Genomic DNA, 16,355 nt, shown 5'->3' with positions numbered 1-16,355 from the left:
TGGAAATGAAGGTGATTGTCAGGAGCAAATCTGAGTTGGTGTCTTCATGATAATACTTTCCGGTGATTACCACCCACGTGGGCATTCCTCACAAGACAGACTCAAACATGAAACGCCCTCAGATTTCAATTACAAATATTTATTAGCATTGCTCTTTCCATTAGACACATGTAAAAGTCACTTAAATTATCTCTTCAAAACAACCAGAATATAAAATTTTTCTCTTTTATAAGCACACATTTAGACATTGTAACCGTCAGATCCACACTAAAATAAATATTTTAAAAAATGCTACAACTAAATCAGCACCTTAGTGTTAACTGACTTCCTCCTCATCGATGAAAGGCACAATATTTGTTTATACATGTGTAAAATGCTTCACTACCCTTATGTATACTTTCTCAATTCTCAATTTTAAGCTGCCAATCTAGAAATTGTGCAATATTTCCCTCACAGAAGCTGCCATGTTATGCTATCCAGTGCAGTTATTATATATATGATGAGAAAGTTTCACTCCTCCCTGAGACTGATACTGGAGTAAAATGACTCCATAACCTGACACAAACTTCTTCAGATCTGGTAGACACCAAAGAAAGTGCCATAATGTGATTGACTAAGAAGCTGCGGGTGTGATACATTCACAAAAACCCTGTCGTATTTCTTCAGCTGCTGAACGGAGCCAAGGAAACTGTCAGTGGTGAAGGCATGGGCGCGTTGCTGAGGACAGAAACCCATCCTGTGGGCCACCATCAGCCTCACAGGGGAGGACTGTCCTGATCTCCTCACAAACACAGAGTGATCAAACGAGGAAGTGGAGGAGCATTTCCCGAAGATCAGCTCCACTCGTGAGTAAATGTGGTAGAGTCCAGACTCGTTGACCTGCAGAGCCCCGTCTTCAATCCGGTAAGCGACTCCTCCAGAGGTGAACGCCTGGCCTGTCTTTGGCTCCCATCGCAGAGTCTCGGGGTGGTGTTTAACTTCAATGCGTCCTGTTTGAGGAAAAAGCACAATGTTACCAAATGCGAGAAGCAGAAAATCTCAGAGCGAATATGAAAGCAAATTTTTTAAAAAAGTTACCTGTAACGTGTGCTGCAGCTCTGTCTTTCTTATCTTCGCCACTGATCTGGGGTTCATAGAAACCTGAAACAACCCTCAGATTAGCCACGTTATCTTCTTTATTGGGAACATTTTCACATTTTTGGTGGGAATCCTTTGTTTATAATAAGAGATGAAGACCTACCAATTTGCTTCTGAGGTGCAGCAACCTCCGTCTCAGGCTTAACCTTCAAGTGAAGCGAAAGAGACAAATTTTAATACCACATCACACAGATACCGGAGCCTCAGTGCTTTCTTCTGAACGCTTTCTCAGAGCACGAGTCAGAGAGGATTTCCTGTCTCACTGGACCCGTGACCACAGATGGAACACTTTGGGTTGCGTTTCTAAATGTCAGAGGAGAGCTGAGGTAAATTAACTCTTCAAATTATTCCAACCTAAATGGTGAATTAATTATTAAACCTTCTTCTGCAGCTCTAAACTTTCCACTCTCCCACTTTACACCTGTCGCCCCCTCTCTGATGCAAAGGTGGCAGAAGTCGCACCTTTAAATTTTTGCTGCTTTTTCTTCCATTAAACCAGATCAAGAAATGTCAAGACTTCTCTTTGTCACATAGAGTTTGAGCAGTAAAATGAAAAGTAAAAAGTTCCACAAGGCTGAGCAGTAATAACAGGATTTCTTTTAACAGAAGACCTCATAAATAGTAAGAGAAATTAAAATGCAGTGTACATTGTACAAGAGTTGCAGTCACACATTTATGTTATATCAATATTTGCCTTGTGCTATTGTGCTGTAGCTTAGAGGTAATTGGGATTTAGATTTAAGTAGCAATATTGTACACAAAAGAAACATGTTTAGCACAATTTCTTTTCAACCACTACACAAGTATTAATTCACTATTTCTTCACTTACTTCTAATTTTTTAAATCTACTACACAGTTCTGCCAGATTTTCACCATCTCAATGATTTTCCAGCTTCAAACAGATACATTTCCACACACTGCTGCAGTCTTTAATAGCTAATTAATCACGCAATTCCTTCTCTCTTTGCCTCTCCTTACCTGTCTCAGCTCTTTCTGTATGTTCATAATCTGGTAGGCTTCAAAGCCGAGGGCTGCAAACACCAGCAGGAACAGCAGGAGCACGATCAAGGCCACACCGGGGCGAATTCCCATGCAGCCCTCGCTCTTCTCACGGCTCCTCAGCCTCTGCTGGGCGGGAGGGAAGGACCAGCAGGGGATGAGACCCGGAGGCTGGGCAGAGTGCTGAGAACGTCCACTCTCATCCACGAGGAACACCTGGGGGAAGGGGTAGCTCTGGTCATAGCTCATGGTGCAGGTCCTACCTACTGTGAGACGAGCTGTGTGTGCATCTATCACGTCTGCATGAAAGAAGGTGTCTACTTTTGTCTGAGCATGTCTGTAAAGGGCCAAACTTCAGCTGTCACTCACCACCCACTGGTCCCTCCCACGCCTGCGCAGAAGACTGCATATTACTTAGCATAAACTTACACAAGCCAACACTTTCATCGCCTATGTGGTTGCTCTGCTGCATTGTATGTCTTCACAAACTTTAGCGAGCCTTTTCTCACAGTTTAGTGCTCAGTGTTTTAACTTTGTGTGTTGCAGTGTGCACATAGAAATGTGTAGCGAAGACAGAACAGAAAGGAAGCTTGAGGTTTCAGCTGACCTCCACCTTACTAACCACCTGTAGCTCATCATCAGAAAAGGACTTTTGCATAACTTCCATGGAAAGATTGAGCAACCACTGTCACACTCACGTGCCCAACACCGATGCCCTAGTTGTGTGCTTTTCAACATGTTTCTCTTTATCTGAACTGCTGAATCTGAAAATCTCACTTTAAAATTCAACACATTCAAAAACAAATTAGTCATGAGATCAGTTTTTATTGCGCTTTAAGAGCGTGTTAGTAAACAGTGATAGAGCAGTTTCAGTTGTACAGAGTATTCTTGGTGGGAAGATTCTGCTGCCACATGAAAAGGACATATGTCTGTGCTCTGGCTTTTGTGACGACTGCTTGTGAGAAATTGGCAGCGAGAGACGCAACGATACTTTAGAGCGGTGAGATTAACCCCAAACAATACCTCAGAGATGAGCTTACAGGAAAGCTGACACCGCTTCTCTACCCACTCTGTCAATAACTAATAAGAGTGTGGTCTTCATCATTCTTTTGCGTTCGGTTCCTCAGACACGGAGCGATTACTATACCATTGTGGGTGCAATGGTTTCCAGACAGGCATCCGCTTTTATCTGTCGTTTCATCAAGAAAATCTGCTTGCAATTATCAGTGAGCACTCTTTAGTGAGCTTTCGGTGGTTTTTGATGAAGGGTGTCTTTCCAGCTTTACAGAAAAAAAAAGCAAATATTGCGGTGGAGGGGGCTGCAACAGCGCTGTGTCATGCAGACCTCCACCGAAACTTCGGCTTCAAGATGATTTACAATTCTGAAGTGAAGCAAACCTTGTTCATTGCGTAAAGTGCTGCGTGCGTATTTTAGTAACTCCAAAGGAAATTCTAAGGTATCAGTTCCGCTAAAGTTTCATTTCTCCAAGTTCAAGCAGAGCCAAAAGGGAAACCCACCTTGCAGCGCACAGCAGAGCTCAAACCAAAAGGTTAACTACGTCAGACTTAACCATAAACTGCACAGGCTGCATTCTACAAGCTGATCTGTTTCCCAGAATCATCAAGCTGAAAGCGGTCCTCTAAGCAGTAGCAGTAGCAGCACAGTGTGTGTTAAGTGGGAGGGTGGGGTTTGGGGTCTAACCAGGCCGTATTCACTGCTGCTGCTCCAGTTTATGCAACCAGATCAAGAGAGTAAAATGAATCACGAAATCTGCAGACATTTCCACCGATTACTGTCAGTTTCTCACAGACTTGCTCCTTTCTATTGCATAATGGAGGTAATTGTGGTCATGATGACTGATTGCACAAGTGATACAGAGCCTGACAATGAATGATTTTCTAAAACTTGACATGCATAACAAAACATTACTCATGCTTTTGTGGAAGTACACTATTTTACTTATGTAGCAGATTTTGTGAACTTAAATGTCTCCATTCGTAATTTTATCTCAATCTGACACAGCGTAAGAGTAATCTTAAATACCTGAGAGAATGCAGGTCTTTGTTGTTGAGGAGGAGCTGGAGATAGAAAAATGCTGAGAAAGACTCTATGGTGGTATGCAATTAACAAAGTTATTAAAAACCCCTTCTGGTGAAAATCAACGGTTTTTTATGCTGTTAACATACCCATGTGTTATAAAACATACCATGAGCAAAATGCCTTGTGTATTAATGGCAGTCTCTCTTGTGAGGTGAAGAGCAGCTTTACAGTACTTGAGCAGAGCTGTAGGTGTAGAACTCAGAAATTGTGGACTACTGCATGACATTATGCATCACAGTCCTCATCAGAAGAAGAGTAACAGTCTAGTCCCAGGACATGACCAGTCCTCTCTTCTGCTTCCTCAGAGTTAGATGATTTCCCAGGTATCCTGTCAGCTGCATCACAGTCCAACTTCTTCTCCTGGATGGCAGCTCTCTGTCCAACAGCAGAATCATCTGTTGCTACATCATTGTTCTCTCTGTCTCCATTCTGGGATGAAAATGTTTGTGTTCTCAATGGAGAATTACTCAGATTTGGCAGCCCAGACTGCAGAAGGCTGGCAAGCCTTTGTGTTTGAGAAGAACTGATCTGAAGTGAAGCTCCTCTGAATGCAGCAGCAGCGACTGCCAGCCGTGTCTGATCAAAGGCGAGGGGCTGGTCCTGGGCTGGACAGACAGACTCAGAGGTCTCTGAGGCCAGGTTGGTGGGCACAAGGGTTTGAAATCTGGTCTCTGAAAAGCTGAGAGGTTCCTCTGTGTCTGAGGATTTCAAAGTTCCTGTCCCACTGCTGGCCAAGTCACTCTCACCTGTACTGTACTGACTGCTTCCACGATGGGACTCACCGGCCCGAGGGTTTATATCTGTGAACGAGAGGAAGTACGCAGGGTTGATATACAGATCCTTTCCAAAAAATTTGAATACGATGGAAAAGTTCGTTTATTTCCATAATTCCATTCAAAAAAGTTAAACTTTCATAGATTACAGATTCAAGGCCCATAATTCAAACAATTTCAAGTATTTATTTGTTTATTTTTACATAATTTGGGCTTCCAGCTCATAAAACCCAGGAAAACAGGAATTCAGAACATTAAAATACCTTTTCAGTTTTTGCAGAAAAGAAAGACAGAAATTAGGATGACATCAAGTGATGAAAATACTCCGTTGGAAGAACAATGCATGTCCACTGAAAATATCTGCAAATGACCAAGACTGTCCTCATTTTGAAGGCGCTCTTGTGGGCTTACAGCTATCCCATGGGGAAGTGTCTCTGCAGTTTTTTTGCATTCAGAAAATCAAAAATAAATCTTGCATATGTTAGTACTTTCAAGCAAGAAATTGTGATTAATGGTAGCTATTTGAGAAACAATCTTGAAAACTATTCATTTGACATAAACAGCACTGCTACATGCTGCAATGACAGGATGAAGAAAAAACTGTGCTCAAATTTGACCAATAATGTAAGCTAACTGACCTACAAAAGGGCAAGTATCACATCTTTCCTTTTAGTTTTAGTCGCTTTCTATACTTACAGGTATGTTACATAAACCACATGCCACCCCATTTATTCACAAGTTTATGATGCCTGTCAGTTTCATTTTTAAGCTTACTATACTTAGGGTATGTACGTATGACAGTTTACAAAGCAAACTCTAGATTTTGGAATAAAATTAAACCTATTTCTACTCTTTTTGACAATCAAAAGAACCACATAAGTACCTGCCCTTGATCTGTCTGTGTTTCTTTTTTTTTCTTTCCAAAGATATATTTATGTCAACTGTTTGTTCCTCTCAAACACAAACTGCATTCTGTACTTTGGCTCGCATTCTCAGAAGAACTACCCTTATAGATTAAAAACAAAAAGCTTTTTTAAAAATACATACATCTATAAGCTGTCTGTTGTTGAACCCACAACATGCTTTCAGTGCATGCAGATGATTAGTCATAACTTAACCACTAACCGTTGGTTGGGCATTCTTGAGTGTCAGCTCTCTTTTTGAGGTATGCGCGAGGAGTCCACGGCTTATGCTTACACGAGGGGTCGAGAACTCGTAGTTTGGTGATGAAGCGTTTGTACTCTTTTTCCAAAGCCTCAATGCGAAACTGGAACTCCGCAATCTTCCTCTCGGGGTAATGAGAAAGCTGGGATTGCTGCGGGAAAAGACAGAAACATCCAGAGAGTACAGTCACCAGTACATGCTATTATAGCATTTTCCCACCTAACAGTGCTGTACATAGATATGATATAAGAAAACATATCAAACAGTTACACCTTATAGTGTTCTGGACTGGGCTTTGTCAATTCTCTATTAGATTATGGAAGCTAAGCCATGAAACAGGTATAGTCAAGTAGCATTTCTGTTCTCTTCTCTTACAGATTTTAGATAGTGGCTGAGGAATCAGATTCATGTATCCCAAATGATCACATCTGACTATAACTGACCCTTTTCTTATTCTTTCATAAGGGATAGAAAAAACACAAGTTCACTTTAGTATATCTGCACACACACTTGCTTCACAATCATTGACATTGACATATAAGATAAGATAAAGTAAGATAAAACTAAATAGGATGAGACAGAACTTTAAAAAAAATCCCATTTGCAATCCCTGATTTTATAGAAGAGCACATACATCCTTATTACATTTTCTAGTTTTGTAAAATTATTTTTTCCTATAGTTACGCACTTGCTAATTTCTGGAGATTCATGACATTTATATTGGATTATAAAGTACTCTGTGGTGAGATTTCTCACCTGCACAATTTACTTTAGTCATTAAGTTTCTACTGATTTTTTTTATTATGGAAATTAAAATAAAATACGAGCATGTTTAGGTCTAAAATAGACTAAAATCTATTTTCATACTAAAAACTAGTCACTCACCTGTAGATAATACTCTATTTCTTTCTTGATGCTGGGGATCCACTTCTTTACAGAGGAGGCTGTATTAAGGGTTGACTGTGGGAGAAAGGTTTTAACTGAAACAAACTGTTGTGAGGTTTTGCGAATTTGATGATTTTTCTTACATCTTACCAGTTTGGGTCGTCGCTCACGAACATCTTTGAGGCGTCCCTCTGTGAGGGAAATATTAAAAGGAAGTGATAGTAGGCTTCGAGTAGCTCAGTGTTTGGAGGAGGAAAATTATTACCCAGTGCGCAGGTGTGTAAGCAATAACATTTTAATTAACCATTTCAGAAGGAGAAAGATATGGTAATTTGGAAATATTTAGCGATACAAGGAGAAACTCCGTGTGTGTCTCCCGGTTAGCTTAGTGCTGCAGCTAACTCTAAAAGCTAACTGTCCGTAAAGTAGCTTTAAGCAGTTTTTAATTAGGCAAACATTAATTAAAGTTTGTATTTTTAACTGTTTGTGTTATGGATATTAGCTGCTTACCCTCCCTCTCTTTCTGAAGCCACAGTCTGTTGAGTCTCCCTTGTTGTTTCTCTTCGTTTCTTGCCATCTCCACTTCATTCAGAGACTCTGCAGATGAAAGGACTGAACCAAAACAATATCATGTGACGCACTGTTGTCGTCTCGTAATATATCGCGATAGCCGTCATAGAACGTTAACTGCCAAGTCTCTAGATGGGAATTAAACTAAATATTCACACCGAACAAAAATAAAGAAGAAGAAGGAGATTTGTTCTGTCCTAGAGATAAAGTGAAAAAAATGTGTTATGGTTAGAAAGTAATTAAATTTAGCCAATTCTGCACTAAAAGGTTTTGAGTTGTTAAATTGCTGTAAATGAGTTCATCCCCACTGGGGCTCGGTGTGGCTTTAAAAAAACAATAATCAGATAGTGTCACCAGTACACAGTTACTTGAATGTCCACAATGTGAGTGTGATTGTTTCAAACAATTTGTTTGCATATGTAGGCCTGTGATAGACTGATGACCTGTCCAGGGTGAACCGCCTTCGCCCTAAGTCAACTGGGATAGAGTCCAGTGCCCCCACGACCCTAATGAGGATAAAGCAGTGTAGATAATGGATGGATGGATAGATGGATCTGTGTTGACTTCACACTTCATCACTTTCCCAAGAACTGACACACATTGGGAATGTTTCAGTGTGTCTGGCTGACCTCACTCTGTGGTCTACTGATACCACATGCAGCAAACACTGTTGACCTTAATTCTTCCGTGTTTCTCCGTGCGAGTCAGCGTGAACGCACTGTGGTCCTAAAACAGAGTTGGGCTTCCAAAGGTGGAAGTGTGTTACCAGACCCAGTAATGACTCAGTTAACACTGACTATCAAGTGAAAGTTGCCATAGATTGTTAAGAAATAACCAGCAGTGTCAGACTATTCTCCCCCTACCTTTGTCGCAGTTCAGAAATGGACTGTTTCCCCCCTCCTTTCTCTGTTTATTGAGGGATTTGAGTATTGATATGAGCCCAGATATCTTCCCTTAATTTTATAAAATGTATCTACACTACCAGTCAAAAGTTTGGGCACACTTTCTAATTTAATGGTTTAATGGTTCTTTATTTTCATGACTATTTACATTGTAGATTCTCACTGAATGCAACAAAACTATGAATGAACACATATGGAATTATGTAGTAAACAAAAAAAGTGTGAAATAAGTCCAAACATATTTTAGATCACTTGATGTGACTACTGCTGTGAACACTGTTAACTGGTTGTCAGTTTAATATTTTTCCAGTGGTTTAATCTTGATCTGAGACTTGTTGATCAATTCTAGAAACTGTAGGCCCCCTTGCAAACTAAACTGTGGGTGTGTTACAAGTCAGTTTCATTCTTTCAGTCACTTCGGTCCACCGTTTAAACTCCCACTGCCTTGCACAAAAAATAGAAAAATTAATGCATATCAGGGGGCTGCACAGTAGGGTAGTGGTTAGCACTTTCGCCTTGCAGCAAGAAGATCCTCAGTTCAAATCTCGGCCTTGGCCTGGGATCTTTCTGCATGGAGTTTGCATGTTCTCCCTGTGCATGCGTTGGTTTCCTCCGGGCACTCCGGCTTCCTCCCACGGTCCAAAAATATGCTGAGGTTAATTGATCACTCTAAATTGCCTGTAGGTGTGACTGTTTGTCTGTATATGTAGCCCTGTGACAGACTGGCGACCTGTCCAGGGTGTCCCCTGCCTTCACCCGAGTCAGCTGGGATAGGCTCCAGCCTCCCTGCGACCCTAGTGATAATAAAGCGGTGTATAGAGAATGGATGGATGGAATTCATATCAGTGAAGAATACAAATAATACATCACTTAATTTTGTAAGATACCTCCAGATGAGGTTGGATCAGTGCATCTCTAATACTCTTCGTCTGATTATGGAGAAAAAAAGTCCATCTACTGCACCTTTAAAAGGTCTTTTTGCATGTTTTCCAAGGTGCAGCTATATTTCCTAGTCATATATCAAGTGGAAAAGACTGGTGTCACTGCTGAAACCTGATATTAACCTAAGCTGAACCGATTCACTTTTTAAAACAAAAGACTGCACAAATTAAGCTTTATTTAAAGACCATTATGGACATGTAAACATGAGGGTATTGTTTTAGGAAAAACTTGAAAAATTTCAGTATTTGTATTATATTTAACATGTTTAAATTTTTAAGCAAAATTGCAATATAAGTCTGTATTTTTGTTATGGTGTAAAAGTAAGAAAGGAGATATGCCAGTTCTGTCCATCTGGTGCAATAAATGGATTCTTTAAAACATGGTTTTAAAAAAACAACTACATGTTATTAAACATCTTTCTGAGCTTTTCAAATACTGTATGAATTTCTCTTTAGGGTAAAATGGACATTTAGCTCAGTCACTCCAAATTTACATAATACCTGAAAGGCCCATAGTTGGTCTATCTGAGGCTGAGCACGAATCAAATTGAAGTTCATTAGGTAATATACAATTATCAATAAATTAATCGGCATATTTTTTCAAATTTTTGAAGTTAATCTAAAGCTGGAAACTTTAATAACACTTTAGTACATTTAAAAAAAAAAAAAAAAAATATATATATATATATATATATGTAAAAAAAAATTCTGTAATGTTAAAATATGCGATAATTTTTAACTGACCAGTGAAGAGATTCAGTGAGCAATTAGACAGCAAAAACAACAACAAAAAATATGTTATTAAAGTTGTTGTTATGTACTTGTGTCTGATTTCTTTCTGTGCAGTATTTTGTGCATAGCACGAAAATGTCTTGCATATTTTCCTCGGTATTTTGGCCGCTTTTGCTAATCCGTAACTGTGACAAATCATTTTCCGAGTACTGATTCATATAACAGCGATGGAAAAGTGATGTGTGGGGGGTTACAAAGAACTTGAAATGATGCAGATGTGAGCAAACAACTAATAACATCCCACCTCGACTCCAGTGGTTTTGGTGTCAGTCACTTTGTCATTTTGGGTCTTTTTTCGACGATTGCACAGGAAAAAACAGATGACACGAAGACCGAGCATCTTTATCATTTCTGAATCTTCCAGTGCAACTTGCACTTCTGCAGATCTTTTGATAAAGACTACTGCACGTATATTTTATTCCTAGCAAACAGGAAAAGACCCTGAAGCAGCGAGAAATAAAACAGAACCCACAAATTGAAGGAAAGTAGGTCAATACACTTTATTACAACATCATTATTGCACTGAACATCGCGACTATAAAGCATAGATTCATATGAAAATCCAACTTTTTTGACATGTTTGTAGAACTGAACATCTGATGTTGTGCCTACAAATAAAGGTGGTGTATGTCAATGATGGCACAAAGTTTCTGATCTTTTATCCAATAGAAATATCAAGAGAGGTAATATCTTTCATTATCTTTCAATATCTTTTTGTATGTGTTTTGCACAATTGCCCACCAGTTCATGCATCGGCTAGCATCTTTTTTCAAATGTGTACAGAACTGAGGTTCTATTACTTTTATTAATTTCTAAAAATGAATTAACCTCATTATGTCTTTGTGAGCCATTCTTTGGTATGTTTGATCATGCACTTCAGTCATCAAAACGTCCTTATTTGGGGACCATGAATATGTGCAAATTCTTCATCCAGTACACCACATATACTTGAGATGTTCCAGTATGGACAAAAGTGGTGGACCAACTAATGAACTGATAACTGGGCTTAAAGTTATTGTACCAAAATCTCTTTTTTTAAAAATGAAAAATGGTCATTATGTGTGTACAGAACTTAGATTATATTTTTCAGTGGCATGGACAGTTAGAGTTATATGAAAGAAAACTTCTTTAACATATATTTGTTCTTCTATCTAACATAGAAGCCCAGCAGGATATTCAAATTCAAGCAGTCTAACCTGATGACCTATTTATTTTTTGACTGAGGATGCAAAAAGAGCATGTGATCAACATCAGCACCATTCAAGGAAAATGATGCAGGATTTGTATGAGATTTCTTCTGAGATTTGAGTTCCTGAAAAAATGAATACATAAATAAGTAGACTGATCATTAAGCTGATATTGCATTTTTAAACTCTTCTTCTACTTGGTGAGAAACATCTTCTTTTTGAGTAAAATGACTATGTTCTCATGTTCTGGTGTGTCTCCACTCTCTGCCAGCTGCAGCGCCGTCCTGCCCACATTATTTGTAGATTGTAGATTGACCTGATTCCTCCGTCCTTTCTGCCCAGCTTGGCCCCAGTTTACAAGCCTCTTCATCACCTCCTGGTGTCCACCGCGAGCAGCACAGTGCAGAGGAGTGTCTTTATTCTGATCTGTGCTGTTGATCTTTGCTCCAGCCTCCAGGAGCAGCCCAACCACATTATCATGGCCTTTCTCAGCTGCAGCATGAAGTGGTGTTTTCCTCCATGCGTTCCTGTCTTCTATCCCCTTGTTGTTGAGTGAATGCAGCAGAGCTGAAACCACGCCAGCATGTCCACCAGCTGCTGCGTAATGTAGAGGTGTGGAGCCGTCCATGTCTCGTGTTCCTGCTTTTGCCTTGTAGGACAACAGTGAGGTGACTGCATCTACTTGTCCTGCTGCCGCAGCCACATGGAGAGCAGTTTTCTTCTCGTTATCGGTAATGTTTGGGTTGGTTTTGGCTGACAGCAGCAGGTCTACCACACAGCTTTCTTCTTGAGAAGCTGCTGCCCAATGCAGAGCTGTCCTCCCCTGCCTGTCTTTGACTTTTGGATCTGCTTTACCCTGAAGAAGCTGGATCACTGTGTCTGAGTGACCCTGTTGACCTGCTACATGCAGAGGAGTCAGTCCATCCTGGTTCACTGCATTCACCTAAAGAAATGACGCACAACACTCCATAAATCTACTGTAATTATTTAAATATAAAACTGATACCAATCACCACCGTGTTCAGAGGAATTTCTGTAAACTTCTAATAATGTTTTCAGCATTAAAACTCTTTGGTGATAACATGGTTAGACTGTTGTGCCCTAACGTTCCCAGTGCAGGAATGTCTTATAAATAATGTTCTGTCATCTGAGGCCTCGATAACACCTGGAAAACATTTTTTGAATGTTGGTTTAAGAACATTCTGCTTTTGTTATTAGGAAACATTGTGAGAGTGTTTAATTGGGAATGTTCTCCAACAGCATCCCCAAGACATCCATAAAACATTGTAGCCACAATGTTCCACCTGTGGTAACATATCACAGTACGAGAGCATCTCATGTTCTGTCATCTGAAATTTCAATAACATCTTGAAACAGTTTTTTGAATGTGGCATTGAGAACATCCCTGCTCTGTCATGACTGTGGAAATGCCTTGTAGAAGAACGATCTATAATTTGTTCCTTTAGCATAAAGGGAAAATGTTCTGCTTTTCATATATTACATTACAGGAATGTTATAAAAAAATCTATATAAAAACATTCAGTTATCTGAGGCCCCAATAATACCTAGAAAACATATTTTAACTGTCAGTTTGAGAGCATTCTTCTATTGTTTTTGTAGAACATAACAAGAATGTTCCATATAGAGAGAGTTCCCCAACAACATCCCCAAAGCATCCACAGAACGTTAGACATTACAGGACATCTTTATGAAAAACCATATGAAGCCTTGGCAGAATCTGGAAATCATTTTTTGAATGTTGGCTTGAGAACGTTTTTCCTCTGAAATCATGGGACATACTGTTAATAATAAGACTGTGCTTTAACTTTAAAATGTACATCTTTGAACATTAGATTAAAACATTTTCTCTAAATAATGACTCAAATGTGTAGGTAATGTTATGGGAGCATTTCCTGATTGTTACCTGAGCTCCAGCTTCTAACAACAGACCAGTTAAGCCCGCCCTGTTGCACTGAGCTGCCAGGTGAAGGGGCATCTGGCCTTTAGCTCCAGTGACGTTGGGATCCGTTCCTTGTTCCAGAAGATTCTGTACTATGGGAATGCTGCCACCATGGACAGCCAGGTGCAACGCAGAGGAGAGGTCAGGTAAAGTGGTGTCCAGTTTGGCTTGTTTTGCTGCCAGCACTCTGAGGTGTAAAAAATAAAAAATAAAAATGGCACTATATAAGATATAGCATTCGATAAAATGCAAATAAGCAAGGAAAAATGACTGGCATAGTATATATATAGAATCTGCAACGAAATTGTGCTGAATAAAGTGGCAGTAATGAACATAGAAAACAAGGATTTCATACCACTTGAGGCCATTTTTATGTAAATGCAAGTAGGTCTATGTCTGTGAGAATAAGTCTTTCATTTCCTGATCTAATTTAGGAAACTTGAGTTGTGTATTATGCATTTCCTGTTTTATTTTGTCATTATCTGCCCTGGTGTGACTGTTGTTGTCTTTACTTCCTGCCTCTATCTGTTTCCCTTCCCACTTCTCTGATCAGTTTCTCCTGGATCTCCTGATCTCCCAATTAGTTTCACCTGTTTTTCTTTTGCTGTCTGTCGGTTTGTCTGCTTTGTCCTCCTTCCCTACCGGTAACCTGCCTGGTTTGTCACCTGTTTGTCCCCCCTGCTTGGTAGTTTGGCTTCCATATTGGACCACCTGCTCACCTGACTGAGCTCTTCCCTGTGCTCACCTGCTTCAGGTTTGTACTTTTCATTTTCATGGTTTTGAATTTGCTTTTTTCTCGCTTCAGTTTATGCTGTGCTTTTGTTGTCCTCGTGGGGTTTTGGTTAATTTGCCAACTCCTCTGCTTTTGATTTTTCAGTGCTGTGGTTTGTTCTTTGTATCAGCTTTTTGCTCAAACTTTGCTTTTTGTTCTTTTAACACCTGCTTTTTCTGTGTCTGTGACTGATTCATGACATATGCTTGTCCTGTCAAATGATGCTCAGGGTGATAATCTTTGGTGTAAGACTTATTTTTTTTGTCTCTAACGTCCTGCGGTTGAGCGGTGTGGGCTGCTGGCATGAAAAACACAGATTTTTACATTGATGTTCATGCAGCTTTCCCAATCTTGATCCCAGTGAATAGAGTATTGCAGTTTCTAATAATAGCTGTGGTGATTTTGTTGTTGACACATATGGAAAAGGTGAACATATGACTTTATGTTCAGACTTTCTGAAGATTTCTAAACAATGCAAAGCTCTGACAAAAGGACACAACTAGCCCAATATAATAATAATAAAGTTATTTCAAAATCTGAGATAAATTTAGGCATGATTTAGGTAAAAAGTTCCTTTGTACATCAAAATGTTGCACTTATAAAAACCTACTATTCGAAAAAAAATGTGTAGACTGAAAACCAAACATGCATTTTAATGACACTAGATCCTTTTTAGTACACATCACCTGAAGACTTCAGTGTGTCCCAGCTCGGCCGACAGGAGGACAGGAGTGTATCCTTGTTTGTCACAGATGTTCACATCTGCTCCATTGTCTATCAGTGTAGTCACTGCTCCGTCATGGTTCTGTCTTACAGCTGAGAGAAGAGCGGAGCCCAGTGCTTCTTCACTCAGAACAACTCTTGCATTCTCTGTAGTTTGAACAACACTTACTGTGAGCTTGGATGCTTGTAGATTTATACTTCAGTTTGTTTAAATGTCTTAAAGTAACTGCATAAAGACTTACCAAGCAGCAGCTGGAGAATTGTTGCTTCATGGAGATTAATGGCTTCATTTAAAGCATCTTGGTCAACTGAGGCTCCTGCCTTGAGAAGCATTTTCACCATTTTCTCATTGTTTCTCTTGACTGCATTGAACAGAGCTGTCTTTTCATGGCTGTTTATGGCATCGACAGCAGCTCCGTTCTGCAGCAACAGCTCAGCAAGCCTACAGTTATCTTCCATAGCTGCCATGTGGAGAAACATGTCCTGGTTGTGGCTCTCAGACTGCTTGACCTCCTCTTCCACCAGGATTTTTACAGAATCCAGGTGTTCATCATCCACTGCCAGGTGAATGGGGTTTTTTCCATGCAAATCTAGAGTGTGGATGGAGGCCCCAGCCTTTATAAGGACCCTCATGATGTCAGTGTGACCCATGCTGGCTGCTTTGTGAAGAGCTGTGTGACCAACGTTGTCCTGCAGGTCCAGTCTGGCTCCTTTATGGATCAAGAGCTGAATGATGGATAAATGTCCATGTTCTGCTGCTGCATGTAACAGAGTCTCATTGGAGGCATTGACAGTGTTGATGTCAGTGTCTCCTAACAGCTCCTCTAGTAGCTCCACTTCCCCATTTGCAGCAATCATGTGAATGAGGTTTTCTGATTTACTCTCCGCTGGTTTATTGTCTTCTTTTCCAAGCAGCGTGTTTTTTCTTCCTGCCCTCTCAGTCTTATATCTCTTGGCTTCTTTAATGGCATGCAAAGTTGGAATCTTCTGAGTTACAGTTTGGTTTTTTAATTGATCCATCCCTTCATTGTCCTTCTCCAGCAAATACCCAATCAACTGTGTCTTTGAATCTTGAATATATTCGTTCACACTGCCCACGTAGGTCTTGATTCGCTGGTAGAGGTCTGGTTCTGCCAGCATTAGACAGGGATGGAAGAATTTCCGACATGCTCTCTCACCTCTGGCCTCCAGGATGTCCAGGACTCTGGAGTTCTGATCTATATGAGTCCTGATGGTCAAGACGACGGACCTCTTCTCTGCCGTTATGGCTCCTTCTGTGACGAGAAGATCCAGCAGATCCTCAGTGTGTGAGATTCCATAAATCAGATCTCTTCTCTTTACCTTGATCACATCCACTGCATAAGGGTTGGTATAGTTTGATGTGGCTCGAGCCTCAGAACCTTTGAGTTTGCTGATCATTTTAGACATACTGGAAACTAAAGGTGTCT

The 16,355-nt window shown here is 40.1% G+C and overlaps 4 protein-coding genes across 4 annotated transcripts in view; all 4 read right to left on the bottom strand.

The window, feature by feature from the left end:
- LOC110952305 (importin-13-like) overlaps positions 1-16,355 on the bottom strand; it is a 435,553-nt gene that overhangs the window by 343,119 nt on the left and 76,079 nt on the right. The gene's annotated exons all lie outside the window — the stretch shown is intronic.
- Positions 119-2,824, bottom strand: faslg (Fas ligand (TNF superfamily, member 6)). Its single transcript, XM_022195823.2, has 4 exons — positions 2,117-2,824; positions 1,241-1,283; positions 1,078-1,140; positions 119-989 (listed from the first exon to the last, which is right to left on the bottom strand). Exons 1-4 carry the CDS (start codon positions 2,384-2,386, stop codon positions 571-573), a joined length of 795 nt encoding a protein of 264 aa, XP_022051515.1. The 5' UTR covers positions 2,387-2,824; the 3' UTR covers positions 119-570.
- Positions 2,943-7,686, bottom strand: si:dkey-86e18.1 (uncharacterized protein LOC557342 homolog). The gene is made up of 5 exons (XM_022195822.2): positions 7,571-7,686; positions 7,211-7,251; positions 7,061-7,135; positions 6,137-6,326; positions 2,943-5,038 (listed from the first exon to the last, which is right to left on the bottom strand). The coding sequence occupies exons 1-5, from the start codon at positions 7,635-7,637 to the stop codon at positions 4,464-4,466; spliced, it is 948 nt and encodes a 315-aa protein (XP_022051514.2). The 5' UTR covers positions 7,638-7,686; the 3' UTR covers positions 2,943-4,463.
- caiap (CARD- and ANK-containing Inflammasome Adaptor Protein) lies at positions 11,646-16,326 on the bottom strand. Its single transcript, XM_051947232.1, has 4 exons — positions 15,150-16,326; positions 14,871-15,054; positions 13,377-13,599; positions 11,646-12,395 (listed from the first exon to the last, which is right to left on the bottom strand). Exons 1-4 carry the CDS (start codon positions 16,324-16,326, stop codon positions 11,646-11,648), a joined length of 2,334 nt encoding a protein of 777 aa, XP_051803192.1.

Source organism: Acanthochromis polyacanthus, chromosome 4, assembly GCF_021347895.1.
Source record: "Acanthochromis polyacanthus isolate Apoly-LR-REF ecotype Palm Island chromosome 4, KAUST_Apoly_ChrSc, whole genome shotgun sequence".
In the NCBI taxonomy this organism is placed as follows: domain Eukaryota; kingdom Metazoa; phylum Chordata; class Actinopteri; family Pomacentridae; genus Acanthochromis; species Acanthochromis polyacanthus.
The sequence above is the reverse complement of the archived record's forward strand: the minus strand, read 5'-3'. Positions and strand labels throughout refer to the sequence as shown.